At 55.9% G+C, this 18732-nt stretch overlaps 3 protein-coding genes across 3 annotated transcripts; 2 read left to right on the top strand and 1 right to left on the bottom strand.

The window, feature by feature from the left end:
* Positions 1 to 134: 134 nt before the first annotated feature.
* On the top strand, positions 135 to 14077 carry MONBRDRAFT_24550 (uncharacterized protein; the record flags this gene model as incomplete). Its single annotated transcript, XM_001744808.1, has 43 exons — positions 135 to 164; positions 289 to 384; positions 458 to 701; positions 788 to 1161; positions 1256 to 1471; positions 1611 to 1710; positions 1799 to 1860; positions 1970 to 2061; positions 2160 to 2249; positions 2370 to 2443; positions 2524 to 2594; positions 2663 to 2728; positions 2823 to 2925; positions 3092 to 3204; positions 3330 to 3407; positions 3544 to 3618; positions 3773 to 3857; positions 3985 to 4057; positions 4136 to 4268; positions 4433 to 4580; positions 4779 to 4866; positions 5022 to 5178; positions 5321 to 5368; positions 6028 to 6176; positions 6670 to 6764; positions 6868 to 6971; positions 7105 to 7162; positions 7307 to 7744; positions 7833 to 7963; positions 8069 to 8545; positions 8656 to 8787; positions 8897 to 9010; positions 9166 to 9291; positions 9390 to 9513; positions 9620 to 9712; positions 9794 to 9912; positions 10022 to 10295; positions 10705 to 10779; positions 10895 to 11125; positions 11218 to 11615; positions 11666 to 11946; positions 12014 to 12171; positions 12305 to 14077. Coding segments are annotated over 43 exons (7966 nt in total), but the record flags the coding sequence as incomplete, so codon positions are not given.
* A 101-nt stretch (positions 14078 to 14178) lies between these two features.
* On the top strand, positions 14179 to 15015 carry MONBRDRAFT_16259 (uncharacterized protein; the record flags this gene model as incomplete). Its single annotated transcript, XM_001744809.1, has 1 exon — positions 14179 to 15015. A coding segment is annotated over one exon (837 nt), but the record flags the coding sequence as incomplete, so codon positions are not given.
* A 2051-nt stretch (positions 15016 to 17066) lies between these two features.
* Positions 17067 to 17459, bottom strand: MONBRDRAFT_3024 (uncharacterized protein; the record flags this gene model as incomplete). The annotated part of the gene is made up of 1 exon (XM_001744983.1): positions 17067 to 17459. A coding segment is annotated over one exon (393 nt), but the record flags the coding sequence as incomplete, so codon positions are not given.
* Positions 17460 to 18732: the final 1273 nt, after the last annotated feature.

Genomic DNA, 18732 nt, shown 5'->3' on the forward strand with positions numbered 1-18732 from the left:
CTTTTCGAGCCTTGCCACGGCTCGTGGTCAGCACTCCTCGAGTGCAGGTCGATCGCCGTGTTGCGTGCTCTTCTCAGTCGGTCGTGCTGGCCTGGTTTACGTCTCCCTGCTAGGCGCCACATATCACTGCTGCCATGTTACAATCACGACTCGGTGCCTATCAGGTCCGCCTGCCGCTTCTCTGAATTGCATTGACAGCTATACTTGTTCTAACCTGGCATTCACTGCGTCTTTCACGAGCCTGGCGCCAAGTTCTCACGATGGCGCAATATCCGTTTTTCTGCAAAGACGGCAACTCGCGAGATTCTCAACGCCATCAAAGCGCAGCCCGAAAAAAAGGAACAGCTCTTTCCCATGGCCAAGGACATGCGCGCAGCAGCCAAGGTACTTAAACAAAGGATCAGAATTCTGTTATCCTGTGGTCCCTCTCACTCCCATCCTTCCGACATTGATGCAGCAAATTGAGGCATTACTCGCCAGTCCAGATCCCATAGCTCCCAGCGCTGTGCCTGGTCCACCTCCGGTATGGCAAAAGGACACCGCCCCACCGGCTCGTCAAACAGAGCAGGTGCAGCGGTCAGCGCCCCCCGCAGACCTCATCTCCTTTGAGGACACTGCCGCTCAACCCGTTACTTCTGCTGCGTCGGCCAAGGCGCACGCCACTGCCCAGCCGGAGCCACATCAGAATGCCTTGCTTGATGGTGCGTGCAAACTCAGCTAACATCCCAACATGGCCGTTCTGCGCACCTGCCTAACCATGTCTCTTCCGTTCCGGCATGGGCTATAGATACGGCTGCGCTTTTGTCCAAGAACGCAGCCCTGCTGGCAGCCTTTGATGACGACGTTGACGACGACGAGTACAATGAAGACTCTGATGAACAAGCGTCGCAGGACGATGGACATCATGGCAATCCTGCCGGGGGCAATGAGGACGTGGACGATGATGATGATGACATTGATCTAGGGGAGCTCGAGGGTCTTGACTCCGAAGACGACGAGGAGCTGATTGATACCGGTCGTGACGCTGCACCGCAAGGAGGCACAAGCTCTCAATTTGCTGCGGCCCTCGATGATGCTGCAGCATCGGGTCGCGCTGCCATGCATCAGAGTCAAACCACTTCATCCTCTCGGTCTCTACAGTCTGCCAGCTCATCGGATTCGGTGAGGCGTGGCGCCGCGCGCAGGGATTACCGCTCTGCACGACTCCCACTTGTCATTCCTCCTCACATCACACTCGCCCGGATAAATTGATTAGGAACGAGCATCACCAATGGCCAAGAAAACTGCGTCTGGCGGCAGGCTACAGCCGCGCTCGTCTGTTCCGGTGGCACGAGCCGAACCAGCGACCTCTCTTCCGCAGTCACACGCCCACATTTTGGCAGAGGTCAATGCGCGTCGCGCCGCCTGGGAAGAGGCGGCGCGCGCCTTCTTGCTCATCAACCAAGAAAAATCGGCCAAAGAATGCTTGCAGGTATGTTGACAGCCAAAGGTCTCGGTTGGCGCACCATCTTAGCTCCTAAACACGACTGATTTTAAATTTAATTTTTTTTTTTTAATTTTTGATTTTTTTTGGGGGGGGGTATGGGGTCGGGGTGTCTCCGCTACTATAGATGACCATGCAGTTGGAGCGCGTCATTGCGACGCTCGAGGCCGGTCAGCTCACGCCCGCCATGGGTGCGCTCATGGCCAAGCCCATCCCAGCCGTTAAAGGTGTGTGCTTTGCTCGAGCTTGTCCTGGTCCGACATGGCTCTTGATGGACAGTACGCCGTCATTTCGACCCTCATCCATCTACTGTAGCCGCTCAATCAAATCCACACGAAGAGGTCTTTCAGCGTCTGTTTTCTGCCTTTGATAATCAGGTACTGCGACGCTAAGCATCAGTTCTGTTCAAGCTCTTTTGTGCCTTGCTGACCGACGTGGGGTGGCGGACATGTCGATGATGGTCTTTCTGAATTCTCACGGCGATAGATTCAAGAGGCTTCAGATCTGGCCACGCTGTATCACAACGTGGGCGAGCTACCCAGTGAGCAGAAGCTCGAGATTTTCATACAGCGTATGAAGTGAGTCATCGGGCCGTTATCTAAATATGGTTTTCTGGTGCTGACTTGGCGCCGCGTGCGTTGTTTGTGCTAACTATCGCTGGGGTCGGAACGGACAGGCAGGAGCGCGACCTCTTGGCCAAGGCGCATCAGCAAGGCCAGGCTCCACCGCCCACCCTGCAGAAAGAGTTTACTTTTCATGTTCCCGAGTAAGCGCTTCTCGCCCCGTGTCAAGACCAATGGCCCTGTTGGCCCCCTTGCGTTGTGTCTCAGCAGTAGAGGCTAGAGCATCTGCAGCCCTCATCCACCAATCGGCGAGGGTGCTATAGGACAAATTTCGACGTACAGCCAGATCACATGCACCTTCACATCAAGCGCCTGATTGGATTGGTGCCACCACGAGGTACAGCACGCAGCACGCAGCGGGATTTGGTCGTGATGAACGAGTTCATTGCTCATGCTGCTGCCACCCTGGCTGCCTAGGCGTGGCTGAAAAGGACTTGGTTGTTTACGTCAAAGCCGCAATGGACTTTCCAGAGAGTGGCCAGCCTCAGGTAGCGTGATCTTGTCATGGGCTTGGCCATCTGTCACGGCCTCATGGATGACATTTCATTCTCTTTAGGTCGTTTATACGAGCAAGGCCTCGGGCTCCGTCTCGCCAGAATTCTCCGAGTCCAAACCTCTAAAGGTCCGGGAGTCTTTGTGTGTGCCTTGGCGTTGGGTGGTCATTATACTCGCCTATTGCCATTGTTCCTCAAGACGTTTGCTTGGGATCTGCATAGTTGGATATTGTTCCTGGCAAACAGCTCTTTCGCTACCTCAAACGTGGCGCCTTGGTGGTGGAGGCCTATCATAGCAAAGGGCTTTTGTCCATCTTTTCCAAAGGTGAGTCAAGCAATTGAGCGTATCAGGGGGCGCAAGTAACAAAAGGATTGAGCCAAGGCTGGGGACCCGCACAGTGCTGTGAATCTTTGTAGCATCTTTGCAAGTGCAGTCCAACTTTCATGGCCTGTGCTTGGTGGTGGTGGTGGTGGTGGTGGTGGTGATGCAGATTCCGAGTTGGCGCGATGCAAAATCCCACTTCAGGACTTGCAGCAAAAGGCCACGTTGCACACTTGTGTGGAAATGAAAACAGCAGCCCGCGGCCATAGCTGCCGGGTTGAGGTGGGTCCACGATGGCGTCTTGGATGTGACTCTTCTTCGAGGCGATGGATGGGCTGTCTCTTGCAGACAAGTCGTTGCTTTCCATGTTGCGCCTACTGATGTGCTTGTGATGGTGGGGCTTCCAGGTTGAGATTCGGCTGCGCATGCCCGCGGCAGGAGCCACCAAGACGAGTCGGGTTTTTTCATGGGTGCGGTTTGATACGGTCAGTTTCAATGAGTTCTTGGCGTGGCAGTTTGAGCTCTAGATCGTGGGATACAGGCGTTTGCCTCAGCAGAGAGCGCTCCCGGCTGGCTAGTACCCTTCTGCCAATGCCTCAACAACGGTTCTCTCATTTGCAGGGCAAAACAGCGTCTGCCGTTGATCAGAGGCTGACACAGATTGAGGAGCATAACAAACAAACAGCGCAACGTCAGGTCAGGCAGAGGCGTGGCGCGGCGGGTGGGGTGGGGGAGCAAGAAAGAGACAATTTGAAGCTCAGCGACCTTTTAATGTTGTCTGGATGTTGGTCGGTGATTATCCTGCTTGATGGCTCCGCTCATGCTGGCGCTGCCTGGACGTTGAGTACAGGCGGCCCGGGCCCACAAAGCGGTGCTGCCGGGTATCAACGAGATTTACTGTCTAAGTGTTCTTAAGCTGATAGTCGACCGCATCGGTGCGCTCCCTCGTACCCTCGGCGCATGGAATCCATCCATCAGAGAATGCTGACGAATTTGTGCATCTGCAAACTCGTCTTGGGCACGGCTGTGCATTCATGATCGTGATGGGTGGCCGAAGCGCAGGCGATTCCCTTAAACAGTTTGACCTGAAACCTGGTCACATCCCTGAGGCAGCGCGGCGGCCGCTGTTGCTCCGGTCAGTACATCGCGTATTGTAAGCGAGTTTGCCGAGTCCACATGTTCTCATTTTTTTTTTTTTCGTCCACAAATGCAGCAAGCAAGCGTCGCAGCGCTACAAGCAGCTCCATGCCACCTGTTTCCGGGACGGCACGACCCGACAGCAATACATTCAACGCATCAAAGCTGAAGCTCGCGTGTATCATGAACTCATTGCGAGCGAATCCAACGTAAGTCTTGACTCTGGCGCGCTGCAAAGACCCAGTAGCCGAGGGCCCAAGGGGTTGTGGTATTGTGCACTAGCAAGCGTTGCTTGCGTGTTCAACTGTACAGGGAATTGCGGCCTGAGGTTTAGGGTAATTGATCCCACCCCCCTCTTCTTTGACTTGAACAGGTTGCAGCCGAGGCCCAAGCACGTTTGCAAGTCTTGCAAGCCGAACTGGCCAAGCTGACTCCTGATACTGCGCCCGCAGCACCGCGATCTGTCGCTTCCCGTATGGAAGGGCCAACGCAGGGCTCTCAGGCATCGCAAGATGGTGCAGGTTTGGCTTGGGCCACTGATGGTCACCCCCCGCTGGGTGACATCCACAGCTACAAAGTCCTCACAGACCTTTTCACTGAACTGGGTTTGTGTCACTGCACACGCGTGAGGTTGAGAAAGGTTTGCGCTAGTTGGACTTGCTCACCGTAGCCGTGACGTGCCCGTCATCTTTTTTTCGCCTCCTGCTTGTATGGGGTAGATGGCCAACTCGCGCCGTATCAGGCAGCTTTAACGAGTATGCAAGCAACCACTCTGCCGCCCGAAGTTCAGGCGCTGAGCAAGAAACGGTATGACTGGGGTGGGCCTGTGGCTCTTTGCTTTTGTGCTTTACACCCACTCGCTTTGGCTTATATTTCATTCTTTTTCTTGTCATGTGCTTCTTCTCCTTTTTTTTTTTTTTTTTTTTTTGTTGGTTGGTTGGTTGGTTGGTTGGTTTCGCCAGCATCGCAACGTTGAAGCGCATGAAGGAGGTCGAGGCCCACATTGCTTCCGCCACCGATCCCATTACCGCGATGCGAGGGTATGCGGAACAACTCAAGCGTGACGTGCGGGACTACATCCCACGAGCGCAAGCCCTCTTGAAGAGTGAAACCCACAAGGTAGGTGTTGTCGGCCCGCCAACCTTGATAGGCGAGATGACGCTTTTTTTTTTCTTGTGTGTGTGTGTGTGTGTGTGTGTGTGTGTGTGTGTGTGTGTGTGTGTGTGTGCGTGTGTGTCATCTTGCTTTTTGCCTCCCTCAGGCATCGGGGCAGCGGCTCGTGAGCTACATCAAGTTGATGAAGGCAGAGGTAAGCCGCTTGTCTTGGCACGTCTCTCTCATGCACGTGTGGCTACAGCAGTTGCCACGCGCATCTGTCTTGTCTCTGGCCCATAGAGGATCAGGCACTCATACTTGCATTTGCTTTTTTGGGGTGTTCAAGGTGGAAGAGATTGAACAGGGTCTGCCCGAGGCAGAGGCTGCCATGTAGAAGTAGAAACGATGAAACCGAACAGACGAACCAATTCCAATGTCTTGCCCTGAAGCGCCTTTTGTCTGTTACGTGATGGGTCATGACTCTTCTCTTCAAAGTTCAAAGACAAGCAAGTCAACTCCATACACTCTGCACACGCATCCAAAGCAAGATTTGCCGCACGTGCGCAATCTCCCCTCCAAAAAAAAAAAAAAACTTGCAGAGCATCAGCAGTGATGTCTGACAAAAGAAGTCAGCAAGCAGGACTCCCGGCACAATCACATCCAAAGTCATTCTTAGCAGCGAGGTCAGAGCGAGGCACAGAGTGTAGAGTGTAGAGTGCAGCGTGCAGGGAGTACGAAGTTGTGGCCAAGGTCCATGCACAGCGGCAGTTGGCCACATACACTGGCAGCCTGCGCGCGACAGTTCCTCTGAACCCGCTACAAACGACACCCACATTATGCATCCTGACTTGATCAACATCTGTCCGCAGTCAGGACTGTATCGCAACCACTCCCCCTCTCCCACCCCCTACTGGCCTCCACTTGTTCTTCTGTCGCACGGGCCACAATTCTCTCTCTCTGCTCTCTCTTCTCTCTCTTCTCTCTCTTCTCTCTTGCTTCGCGCTCTTTGTGCGAGTGCACAAGTGCGTGCGCGTGTGTGCGAGTGCAAGCCCTCTCTGGCTTCCGTTGTGGTGATCTGCCCTCCAAGTCGACTCGCTACATAGTTTTCCCCTGGGCTCCACGTCGGCACATTATAGTCTTTTCCGGTGTGTCGCTCTGTTGCTCGCCAATCGGCCCGGCTCACTCGCGTCCATCCCTCTCTCCCGCACTCTATCCACCACCACCCCCATGCGACTGCCAGCAACAGCGGTTCCTAGCTTCAGAAGAAAATCCCACTCGACCAATTTGCTGCAACCCGCTGCCCTATTGCAGTTCCAATAGCTCTGCCCTGGCATTGCGTTCCATCGTGGTCTTTTTTCTTGTGAGGGCAGAAGACTTCTTTCTTGACGCTCGTGTCGTGGTTGCTGCGCTGGAGACGTGGCAACCAAAAGGGCGTTTTCAGCGCAATTGACCGCCGACAATGGCGTTGCCGAGGCCCCATCTATTATCGGGCCCGGCTTTATGCATCATGACCAGTGCATTGTTGCTGGCCAGCATCTCGCACGTCGCGGCAAACGCAAACTGCCCCGAAGGCCAAATCTCAGTCTTCAAGTGCACAGCCTGCTCCGCTGGTGAGTTGACCCAATGCTGATTATGCACTGCTCCATCATGCTTGCAGGCTTGCGCTCTTTCTACCACATTGACGCGGTCGCTTGCCTTTCCTGCTGCTGCAAGGCAAATATCATTCCCACGATGGTCTCTCCGGTTGGGACATTCTGTGGTACAACTCTTGTACCAACTGCCCGGCCGGGAAAGCTCAGCCCAGCACTGGAGCAAAGGTGGGCCTCTTCTCTTGCAACCTCTGCCGTCAAGTCTACTTTTGCATATGCGGCTTCTTTCTCCTCGCATCGCTCTTTCTCCTACATTCGCCTTCACGCCGCTACGCGATCACCGATTGACACATCCGCACAGGAATGCTTTGACTGCGAAGCTGGCAAGATTAGCGCTGGTGGTGCCACAAGCTGCACGGGTAACACTAAATCAAATCGCCATGCTACCCATTCGTACCAGGAGACGTGCATGTTCACTTTTTACTTTTTTGTTTGTGTCCTTCAGCCGTTGCACCAACACGCCCATTTGCTCACCATGGTCCCACCTTCTTTGATGTCATTAGAATGTGTTGCAGGCAAGTACGCCACCGGTGATGCCCAACAGTGCTTGGCATGTCCCGCCAACACCTACTCCACTGGCGGCACGGCTACCTGTGCCCTCTGTCCGGCCGGCAAGACCATTCGTGATACCCAGGATGGTTGTGAGAGCTGCCCTGCTGGCACCCATGCTGCCTCCAGTGGTGGGACCTGCGTGCCCTGTGCCGCAGGTACCTATTCAGCAGCTGGTGCCACCACCTGTACACCCTGTGCCAAGGGATCCTACACTGCCCAACAAGGCAGTAGTGGTTGTGAGCTTTGCCCCGTGGGCAAAGCCGGTGGTGACGGCATCAACTGTGCCACTTGTGCGGACGGTTTTGTTGCCCCCGAGGTGGGCCTGGAAACATGCCTGGCCTGTGAGGCTGGGACCTCTTCGCAAAATGGTGCTGGGATCACCTGCTCTGGTACGTTGAGACATGATATCCTCTGCGCACCACCCTTTCTACCACTTGACTCAGAGACTCTGCTTCCGTGAATTGCCTCCATGCATAGCTTGTGAAGCTGGCAAGTATGCCCCTGCTGGCTCTGCTACCTGCACCGAATGCACAGCGGGCACCGTCCAACCCTTGCCAGGCCAAGGCAGCTGTGTGGCCTGCGCGGCTGGCAAATACCAAGTCTACAAGGTTCCGTCTGAACACCGCTTCCAACAGTGCATTCAGCGAGGCAAAACTCTATCGAGCGCACCTCAAACTGACCCACATGCTTCTTGCCTGTCTCCCTGGTTTCAGGGCCAGTCTGCTTGCAACAAGCCGCGCGACTGTACCAAAGGCTATTACATTGCAGAAGACGTGACAACCATCTCCAACCGTGTGTGCGATCCCTGCCCAGCTCAATACGAAACTACAGCCATCAACAGCGCCAGCTGCACTCCATGCAACGAGGGGTTTGAAACCTCACCAGAAGGTGGCCAGGAATGCCGTGCCATCGAAGTGCCTCTTGAGTGCAATCCGGGTGCCTACTTGTCTCTCACTCCCGAACCTCTCTGCAAGAATTGCACCGAGGGAACCTATTCGACGGCCGTAAACGCGGCCTCCTGCCAAGCCTGGACCATCTGCAACCCCGGGCAACAGGTCAAGTCAACAGCCCCAGGGTCCTCAGTAGCCGATCGGGAGTGCGTGGAGTGCCCGAGAGGTACCTTCTCGAATGTCACCAACACAGAAGGCTGTTACCCTTGCACTGTAACCCGCAATGAATACCAAGACTCGGTACGACACCTTCTCATGGTCTTTTGATCTCACGCCCTGGCCCAAAAGTCGGCAGCGCTGCAAAGCATATTCCCTTATCTTTTCATGTGGGCGCTGCCACCCATCGATAGACGGGTGCTCAGGCGTGCAAGCCTGGGACCATCTGTCAACCAGGCCAGTTTGTTTTAAGCGAACTCAGCCCTCAGCAGAATCGTGTTTGTCGCACCTGTGCTCCGGGTGAATTCAGTGACTCGATCAACGCAGTACGTTTTTTGCAACCCAACCCGATATTGATGACTGAGTGCCAAGGGCTCCACGCCCACGCGAGGACTGCGTCGTTGTTCTCTGACATCTTCATCTTGACTCTGTCAGGTCTCGTGCCAGAGCATTCGCACCTGCAGTCCAGGGCAATATGTTCAGACGGCGGCAACCCCTACCACCGATGCCGTCTGCCAAGCATGTAGTAGCGGCAAATACTCGACAACGGTAGGCACAATGCCTCAGCGCAGAGCGACAGCTTCCGAGGCAGACCAAGGAGCCTGCCCGTGCCGTAGCTGCTCATTTCTGCCGGGCAGAGCCGTATCAACGCTCCAACGCTCATAATTCGCTTTGTGACTAATGGCAACCCGCTGAGGACATAGGCGAATGCCCTTTCTTGCAAGAGTCACACCTCCTGCGCTGCCGGTGCAATTGAGGTGCAAGCGCCCAACGATGTCTCGGACCGCGAGTGCCAGACTTGTGTTCAAGGCGTGACGTTTGCCGACAAGGTCTGCTCAGCTGACTTGCCTTCTCAATCGGTCTGCTGCCGCTGAGCTGTGTTCGACCGCTTCATACCGACTATGTCTCACTCATACGTTTCCTCCAGGCATTGAACGAGTGCGTAGCCGTGACAGAGTGCAAGGCTGGTGAAGAGGAAATTGTTGGACCTTTGGCTTCCCGAGACCGGACATGCGCGCCTTGTGCCTCTGGCTTCTTCAAGAGCAACCCAGGTCAGTGAGTTGCGGTCATTGAAGAGAAGGTCAAAGCTGTAGTTGCGAGGGCTTGGCCTGCCCCTTTTCTCACTTTTCACGTGCCACCTGCAACACGGGAACCCAGGCTCCGACTCCGCTTGCACGGCGGCTACAGAATGTCTCCCATTGGAAGTCGAAGTGGCTATGCCAACAGCGACCAGCAATCGCCAGTGCGCCGGTAGGCTATCTCACTTCTCCACTTGCCTAGTGTGTTTGAGCAATCCCTTGAGCTTGCTCACTGTCGACTCTTGGCTTTCAGAGCGCAACTATTGCATTGATGGTGCTTTGGATAATTCGACAACAAGTTGTGCGTGTCCCTGGAGCGAGTGCAGCTTTTGCCAGCTGCAGAACGGACGCAGCGATGTTTTACTGGCTCGAGTACGCACTTGACGCCTTTTGCTTGCTCTATCTCTCTTTCTCTCTCTCTCTTCCTTCGTTCCTAGCGTTCGCGTGCGTGTGGCCTCATCCGTATTTGAAACTTCAACAGGTGGAGCAAGACCCACCAAGCTTGACGGTCCGCGCTTGCCAGCTGGTTCCTGATCCCGGCAGCGATGTTGTGGCTCAATGCCGGGACCAATGCTTTGACGTGTCGGGCTGTGACAGCTTTCTGGTCTATAACAACGGTGATTGCTGCTTGCGTCAGTCGCCTGACCTCACCCGATTTGGCAAGAGCGTTGAGGGCGCCAACTTCTACCAACTGGGCACGTGCTCCAATTGTCGCACGGGCTACATTGTCGGCGCCGATGACCGCAGCTGCGAGCGTACGTGGTGCTTGATTCTTGTCCTCACGTTCTTTTGCTTTTTCCTGCTGAAAAGCGGTATCCTTCTTCACGCTCACTACCCTGCGCTATAGTTGAGACAAAGCCACCTGTATTTCAGGACTTTCAAACCGAGTTTTTGATTCCATACTCCTTGACACCCGGCGCTGCGGTGAGCCTTTGTTTCCCCAAGTCCTTTGTGCTTTCCTGGTCCCACCCTTCAGCTGCCTGCCTGCAGAACTCACCCACTGCTAAATCGATGACATTTTGACCCGTGTGGCCGACGTTGGGGTTTTCTTATCTTTTTGCTCCTAGTTGGTGACGGCGGTTGCCGATGCTGGAACCGTGACGGTGCGAAACTTGTCCTTCAGCATTGATAACGCGGGTCAAGGTGCATATGCTTCATTCGCAGTAGATCCCACCACGGGCGTCCTGTACCTCAACCAGTCGCTCGAGTCGGATGAAACGGCCATCTTCTCCCTGCGTGGTCTGTCTTGTCGCTAACCCTTGAATGTATCAGAGACGTGGCTATCAACAGCTCTGGCTCGAGGTTGGCACTACACTCATGGCAACTTGACTCCTGTCCCTCGGTGCGGTATTAGTGACGGATGACCAACCTTCGTGCATGTACTTGGAGCAGGGCCAAGTGGTCATGGCCGAGACGGGTTGCTCGGCTGTGGTTACCATTACAGTTGCCATATTCAACTTTGTCAACGTCCCACAAGACTACAACAGCTATCTGGACCCAGACGAGACGGAGGTCCGCATATCGTGGACGGCCCCTAAAATGCCCTCCGCGTTTGTGAACCGCGTCAACGTGACCAACAATCTCGGTGAGCTGCAACTTGATCGGATTGCGCGGTCGTCAAAAAAAGGGTGCAGCCCTGTCCAATCATACTCAACGCCGTGCTCTTGTCTCAAATAGGGGTCTCATCGCCGTCATACGATTTCCCGTTGGGTCTGACAAGAGTGGTCTACACGACCGACATCCTTGATGGCAATGCGAGTTTGACGTGGAGCTTTGAGGTCTATGTGGAGACGGGCTTTGAACTCACCATTTCCACGCTAGGATATCTGCCCTATGTCAATGGCAGCTACGTCTTCATCATGGACACTAGCAGCATTGGTGGTGGTGGTCTAACCGTGCCCCGTTTTGAAGGGACCGTCATTGGACGCCGCTTTGCATTGGGAATCGTCAGCCCCGAGGACCAACCGTTCACCCTGAGCCTTGGGGATGGCGATCGAGCTATGCTTGTCATTGACCTCACCTGGTGTGCCTCGGGCGGTTACAATGAATCACTCCACGTCCCCGCCCCTCTCGAGGTGGGTGGCATTTTTTTTTTTTTTTTGTTGTTGTTGTTGTTGCAGAAAAGGCCACGGCTCCAAGTGCGCAAATGCTCGATGCGCTCACCTTTTTTGGCGGACTCCTTTTGGCTCTTCCCTATACCTTGCGTGTTTGCAATGGTGCTGTCAATCAGGCCAACGTCAAAGGCCTCGTCATTTCAGACACAGGGTCTGGTTTTGAGGAGGGCGGTCGATGCTTTCGTATGGCCGCACGCTCCGAGCCGGTGTTCGAATCCATCTCTTTTGCTTCCATCAACATGATCCTGGACTCAGAGAACCCTCTGCGGCGCCGCCGTGACGAATCCATGAGGTGTGCTCATGCAATTGTTCAATGCTCTCGGCCCGTCGCTTGGTGTCCCGGCTGCTTCTTCTTCCAGTCTAACACCGCTGGAGGCAACGCTGGGTGTGAGCACGCACATGTCAAGTCTCCGTTGTCTAACTGCCATCGCCCGCCACGGTACTAGTCGGCAATACGTGCCCATCGCCGGATCATCGCTGTATGTGATGGTCGAACAACCTAATGGCCGCACCTCTAGTACGTGGTGGTCTGGTACAAATGCGGATTTGAGTCATTTGGACGAGCATCATAACCCTTGTCAACCTCAAAGCAAAGCGTCTCTGATAACTTGGTTCTGCTTGGTTTCGTTTTGTTTGTCTTTTGCAAACAGCTGTGCCCATGACGCTGGCGGATACCATTGCCCCGAGCTTTGGTTCGACCTGCCCCTCGGACATGCAAGTAGCGCTGCCTTTTGGCACTCTGGAAATGCCTGTCTTTTGGAACGAGCCCGTTGAGACGGACAATGTTGCTGTTGAGTCTGTCACGTCCAATTATGCACCGGGCGACACGTTCAGCATTCTCAACTCGCCGTATGCCATCAAATATACTGTTCGTGACACGAGTGGTCTCATGGGCACTTGTCGGTTTGCCCTTGCCTTGACTTATGAGGCCAACGCCGTCGAGGTGACGGCGACCATGACGTATGCATCCAACTTGGAGAGCCGCTTCTCGTATGAGCGGGTCGCTGCGGTGGGCTTGGCCCCGGCTGCCATCAAGTACAGCTTTCTTGATAGTTTTCCTAGCTTGTTTTACGACTTTGCCAACTCGACGCGCTTCGTCTTGAATTTGGATACCGCGACCAGCTTGGATCAGGTTTACGTGCGCCCCAGTGAGGGATCTGAATACTTGTTGTTGACTTTTGACATCTTGTATGTGCCTGCGGACCAGCTCGGTGAGATCAGCGAGCCCGTCGCCGACGACGACGTCCAGGTCGAACTTCACATCGAGGGCTACGATGACGCGGGTCAAAACAAAAGCCTGACTGCTCTTCCACCGGACATGGTCTTCCACAATGCAGAAGCCACCGTTGATCCTGCTTCGGGTGTGTTGAGAGTGTCGGCTACCTCACCCACCTTTCAACGGGGCTTCCGCTTTACCTCGATGCAGCTCGTTCTCAACTACCCACAAGGGCGCCCTGGCGAGAACTCGCAGACGCTGGTGGCATCAGCCAACTCTTTTGTAGGCGTGCGCGTGGTGTCACCACTGCACGATGCTCCTACCGCTGTGACGCTCGACGACCGTCCACGCGTTCTAATTGCTGATGCCATGCCGCCATCCGTTGAGTTTTGCCCAGACGACATCAACGTGACCGTCCCCTTTGACTCGAACGTCGCCAATGTCACTTGGACCCGGCCCGTGTTCAATGACCTGCGAGGGGTGGTGCGCTCTGGGGGGCCTGATCAGGCAGCGAGCCTGTTTTCACTCCTGGCACCCGGTGCGATGCCATCAGAGGTGCTGTACTGGGCCGAGGATTTGGCAGGAAATCGAGCCGAGTGCCGCTTTATCGTGCGAGTGCGCGATACCACGGCGCCGACCGCTGTGCTTCGACCAGCCTTGGACCTCCAACTTCCTGCCAACGGCAGCACGGTGACTTTGCTGCCCACTGCCTGGCACCCGACGAACATTGATGACAACTCGGGTCGGGGTGTTGTTTTTCTGTCTCCGCCCGCGAATGCCACCCTCACTTTTGGAGTCGGGGCCAATCAAAGTCAGAGCTTGGTGTTGACCGATGTGTATGGCAACCAGCTCGTAGGCGAGCTTCGCGTGACCGTTGAGGATGTCACCCCGCCCACTGTAGTTTGTCCAGCGCTCAACGAGGTGCTGAGCCGTGAGTCCGGTGCGGGTGCAAACGTTACCTTCGACGTGCGTGACCCTGTGGACAATGATGGCATTGCCTGGTGGAACGTGTCGCGTGCCAGCGGCAGCTTTTTTGACGTGGGCACCACCGCTGTGGTGGTGCGAGCAGCAGACAAATCGGGCAATGTAGCCAATTGCACGTTTGCTGTGTCGGTAGTGCGCTCGCCCAGCGGCGACAACAATAGCACCGTGGTGACGGCCAGCGCCAATGCCGCGAGCACGACCCTGCTTGCCGGGGCCGCGGCAGGTGGGGCTGCTTTGCTGATCCTAGCCACGGTTCTCATGGCATTGTTGCTGCGCGCCCGTCGTCGCTCACGCCAGCCACAAAATTGGGGAGACATATTTGCCATGATCGATCAGCTACGAAATCTGAGTGAGGACGAGGTGGTGGTGCCACGCGAGCTGGCTCGTCCGGCCGTCACTCTGCTGGATGAACTTGGTAAAGGAGCTTTCGGCGTCGTCTACAAGGGTCTCATGCGGGAGGGTGGAGGCATTCCGGACTACCTGGTGGCAGTCAAGTCGCTGCATGCCACCAGTTCGGCATCAGACCGATCTGAGCTCTTGGAAGAAGCTGCTGTGATGGCCCAATTTCGGCATGAGAACGTGGTGCAACTGGTGGGGGTGGTGACTGTGGGCAAGCCGGTCCTGGTGGTGCTGGAGTTTTTAGAGTACGGCGCGCTCAAGTCGTACGTGGAGAAGAACGATCTGCCCGAGGTCACCAAGGTCCTGTTTGCGGGCGACATAGCCGCGGGCCTGCGCCACGTGATCAGCAAGGGGTTTGTTCATCGCGACGTGGCGGCACGCAACGTTCTGGTGTCCTCGACGAAGCGCTGCAAAATTGCTGATTTTGGCATGGCACGCGAGAGTGAGTGCGAAGATGAAGGCGGGGCTGCGTATTACCGTTCGCGGGGCGGTCAACTGCCCGTGCGCTGGTCATCTCCTGAAGCGTTGGACGAGCGCAAATTTACAGAGAAGTCCGACGTGTGGAGCTTTGGCGTCACGCTGCACGAACTGTGGAACCGAGCACAGATTCCCTACGGCGATTGGCACAACCAGAGAGTCTGGGTGGAGATTAGCGCTGGACATCGGCTGGCTCAGCCGCTTGACTGCGACGATGAAACCTACGCAATGATGCTGCGGTGTTGGCTCGTCGACCCTAGCGCGCGCCCCACGTTTGAGGAACTGGAGCACTGGTTTCGGGAACGGCATGCAAATTTGACCGGAATCGACTGGGGCGAGTCGGAAGATTACTTGTCTGTGGCCTCGGACGACGGTACGATTAAGCCAAGCAACAGTCAGACGCTGCTGGGTAAGGCCCAAGGCCTGCTTCGGCGCCTGAGCGGCAAAGCAAGCTCAGGCTCGCCGTCACGGCGCACATCGCAAGCCAAGGGCGTGACACCCCTGGGAGATGCCGCGTTGTATGATCTAGGAGAAGAAGGGGTCATGGATGGAGCTGATGATTCCCAGGATGTGACGGGCGCCATGCGCGAGACGGACCCTGATCGCTTGTATGACCTGGGTGGAGATGCTAGCACGCCGGCGACAGTGAGCCAGGTGCACTCGGACACCTCGGGGGAGAGGCTCCAAACCATGGCACCAGCTGAGCGAGGAGCGGACCCAGATCGGCTGTACGACATGGGTGGCGCTGCGCTAGAGCAAGCTCCGGTGGTGATGCCAGGGCAGACTGTCCATGATGATGACGATGATGATGATGATGATGATGATGGGTTTTTCGGATTTGAAGAGCCCGCCACGAGCTTGCTTTCTGCAAATGCGGTGATGAGCGAGTCAAGCCCCCCGGAGGCCTTGGAGGCGACGGCTGGCGCTCGCGACAAAGAGGATGAGCACTACAGGGCCAACACTGCTGCGGAGGACGACGGCATGTATGGCAACGTGGACACGTCAGCGCCAGCGACTTGGGTACTTCCAGCGGATGACGCTCGCAATGACATGCCCACGGCCGCTGACATAGGACGACGCGTCCAAGTGGCTGGCTATGCGGTGCCTGGATATCTACGCTTTGTGGGCCGGCACCATGTGAAACAAGGGGCTCGCTGCGGCATCGAATTAGACGCACCGATTGGCAAGAACAATGGCACCATCGAGGTATGTAAATGAATCGCCCAACGCAGGCCTTGCCTTGGGTGCGAAACACCTGCGGTTGTGCCCAAAATTATTTTAGTTGCACCTCTGGCACATACCCGCACCGAGATGCCCATGGCGCTTGCTCATCGTGAATGTGTTGCACTGTAACGAATCTCTGGGCTAGGGCCACACCTATTTCTCCTGTCCAGATCAATGTGGCGTGCTGGTCGTGCCACACAAAGTGACGCTGCTCCAGTAGGGAATAACGTGCTTTGAGGGTGAGTTGGCCAATGGGGCTGGAATGGTCCAGCAAGTGGCAAGCGCGACTCGAGCCACATCCAATGTGGCTGTGGCTATGGCTGTTGAATGACCACTAAGCTAGCCAGACGAATGAGTCACACTGTGCCGAGGCTTGCACATGGGACGACAAGCGGTCCTATGGATTGTTATCTTAGGCCAGGCTGAATTGAATTCGAGTGACACGTCTGATTGGTGGTGTTTAAAGTGTCAATTATTCTTTTGCGCTTTTCAAATTCGAAAAAAGCGCTTCAGTCACGGGGGTGCGTTCGGTGTAAGACAAGCCGAATTGCCCCATACATGCATACACACTGGTGCATACTAGAAATACCTCTCAAAATAACACGAAACGAACAAGCACGGAAGAGACAAATATAAATGTCAAGTCTCGCACCGGACGTACAAACTACAGGTTCAACCTATCCGCGAGCTAGGCAAGCAGGATTTTAAAAATGATGGGTCGTCGTAACTCCAATGAAGAAAAGTGGGAACGCTGTTCCAAAACACATTTAGAGAAACAGGCAACGCGTGCACACATGCAGAGAAAACTTGAGTCTAGCCGATTCTGCATACACGACACATGGGGCGTCACAGACGCTCGCAAACAGACGGAAGGGACGCAGATACTAGTGCCCTTCGACAAACATAAACTGGGGCGGAGCCAACTGATTGGCAGAGCAGGGGGCGGACCCCGCTGTGGAACCACACCGCTCGAGAACGAGGGAAGAGTTGGACGAGTTGTGGGATTGTGGTGATGAAGAGACGGCCGAGCCGCGGGGTGGAGCCAGATGAGTGGGGTCAAAGTGTTGGGTCAAGGCAGTGGTGTCCACGGAAAGGCGGCCGTCGTTGCGTTGCTGCTCCATGGTGAGCAGAACGCCCAAAAACGCGAGGTTGGGCGAGACCACCTGGCGCAGCGCCTGCAGGTGGCTGATGGACGTTTCCATGGACATGTTGTGGTAGAGAATGAGGTAAGCGGCAACCATGGTTGGGGACCGCGAGACGCCAGCGGCGCAGTGCACCAAGACGCGTCCACCAGCGCTGACGGCTTCGTGGATAAACTGGGCGCCGCGCAAGAAGCTGGGCAAGACCTCAAACTCCGAGCTGAAGGTGTCGGAGATGGGAAGATGAAGCTGTTCAATGCTCATGGGCACCTCGGGGCAGTCTTCCAAGGCACTGAGGACGTGGGTGATGCCAGTACGGGTGAGCAGGTCACGATCCGTGGCGTCGTGGACGCAACCAATGTAGATGGAGCCTTGCCAGACGTCGCTGAGGGATGATTCGACGGCCGAGGGATGGCCCTCACGAAAGCGAGAGCAACAGAGGCCGTGGCGGGCGGCCGTGGGCACGGGTGGAGCTGAGGCCGGCGGCAGGGTGTCAAGGGAGAGGTGGGGGTTGATGCCAACCAAGCTCAAGCGCCGGCTGCCTTGGCGGCCACGTCGGGCTTGAAGACCCGAGGAGATGGGGGGCATGTCGCCAAAGGGCTTGGGGGGCTGTGAATCCGAGGTGGTAGAGACGGTTTTTGGTGGTGGAGCAAAGCTCGGGGCGGCAAAGGCGTTTGATTTGGGGGAGACCTTGATGAGATGGCTCGCATCGTCGACGGCGGCAAAGGAAGGGAAACCACCCTGAAGGTAGTAGCAGACGACGTGACCCCCAACGGCTGCAACGACGGCGTCAAAAACGCTTTGGTCATTCGCAGCGTCACCGGCACCAATCAGCACGATGGCCGTAATCTGTTCCAGGTCTGGCGCCGAGTCGTTGGCATCAAGACGCAGGGCGGCGCTGAGTGGGACCTTGCCCTGGCCAAGGCGACGCATCATGAGGGGGGCGGTGATCATGTTGATGGAGGAGATGATGTGATGGCGGGCAAACTGGGACGGGTGGCGCGTGTCAAGCAAAAGGGTAGCATGTGCGGGGCTGTAGGCCTCGAGCATGGAGGCCAAGCGCTCGGCAGAGAGGGGCGTGGGTGACATGGCAATGGTAGTCGAGTATCGGCAGCTCACGCGGCGGTGGGACGCTGACGCGTTGCTGGCAGCGCGTTTGGTGGTCAAACAGGGAGACTGGCGAGAGCGTTTGGCAGAGGTGGCGCGAGCAAGCGAGGGACTGCCAAATGAAAACATAGGGCAGGCACTGCACAACCTCGACGAGTTGCTAGTGATGCGTCGCGAGCAAGAGCACCAGCAAGAAGCGAGATTACTGGCGGCGGCAGAGGAGGACGAAGGAGTACTCAGTCGCCAGTGATCAAACGGGGAAGACTGTATATCACTGTGTGTATGTGAGTGAGATCAGCAGATAAGAAAGAAAAAATGCACCGACGCCGCGATAAGAATATGGACGTTGGTGGGGAGGGGGTCGAGCGCCAGAAGCGTCAAAGGACGGGGGTGGTGGTGATGGGGGACTTTGAGACGAGGGTGACAGGTCTGGTGTGATGATGCAAGGATGCCAGGGATGCTCCTAGCGTCGAAGAGGTTTGAGGCGGTCGGGCTGGTTCGAAGCGGGGCTAGAGGAAAATGACGGACAGTC

The sequence above is a fragment of the Monosiga brevicollis genome, genomic scaffold (assembly GCF_000002865.3).
Source record: "Monosiga brevicollis MX1 MONBRscaffold_7 genomic scaffold, whole genome shotgun sequence".
NCBI classification, from domain to species: domain Eukaryota; class Choanoflagellata; order Craspedida; family Salpingoecidae; genus Monosiga; species Monosiga brevicollis.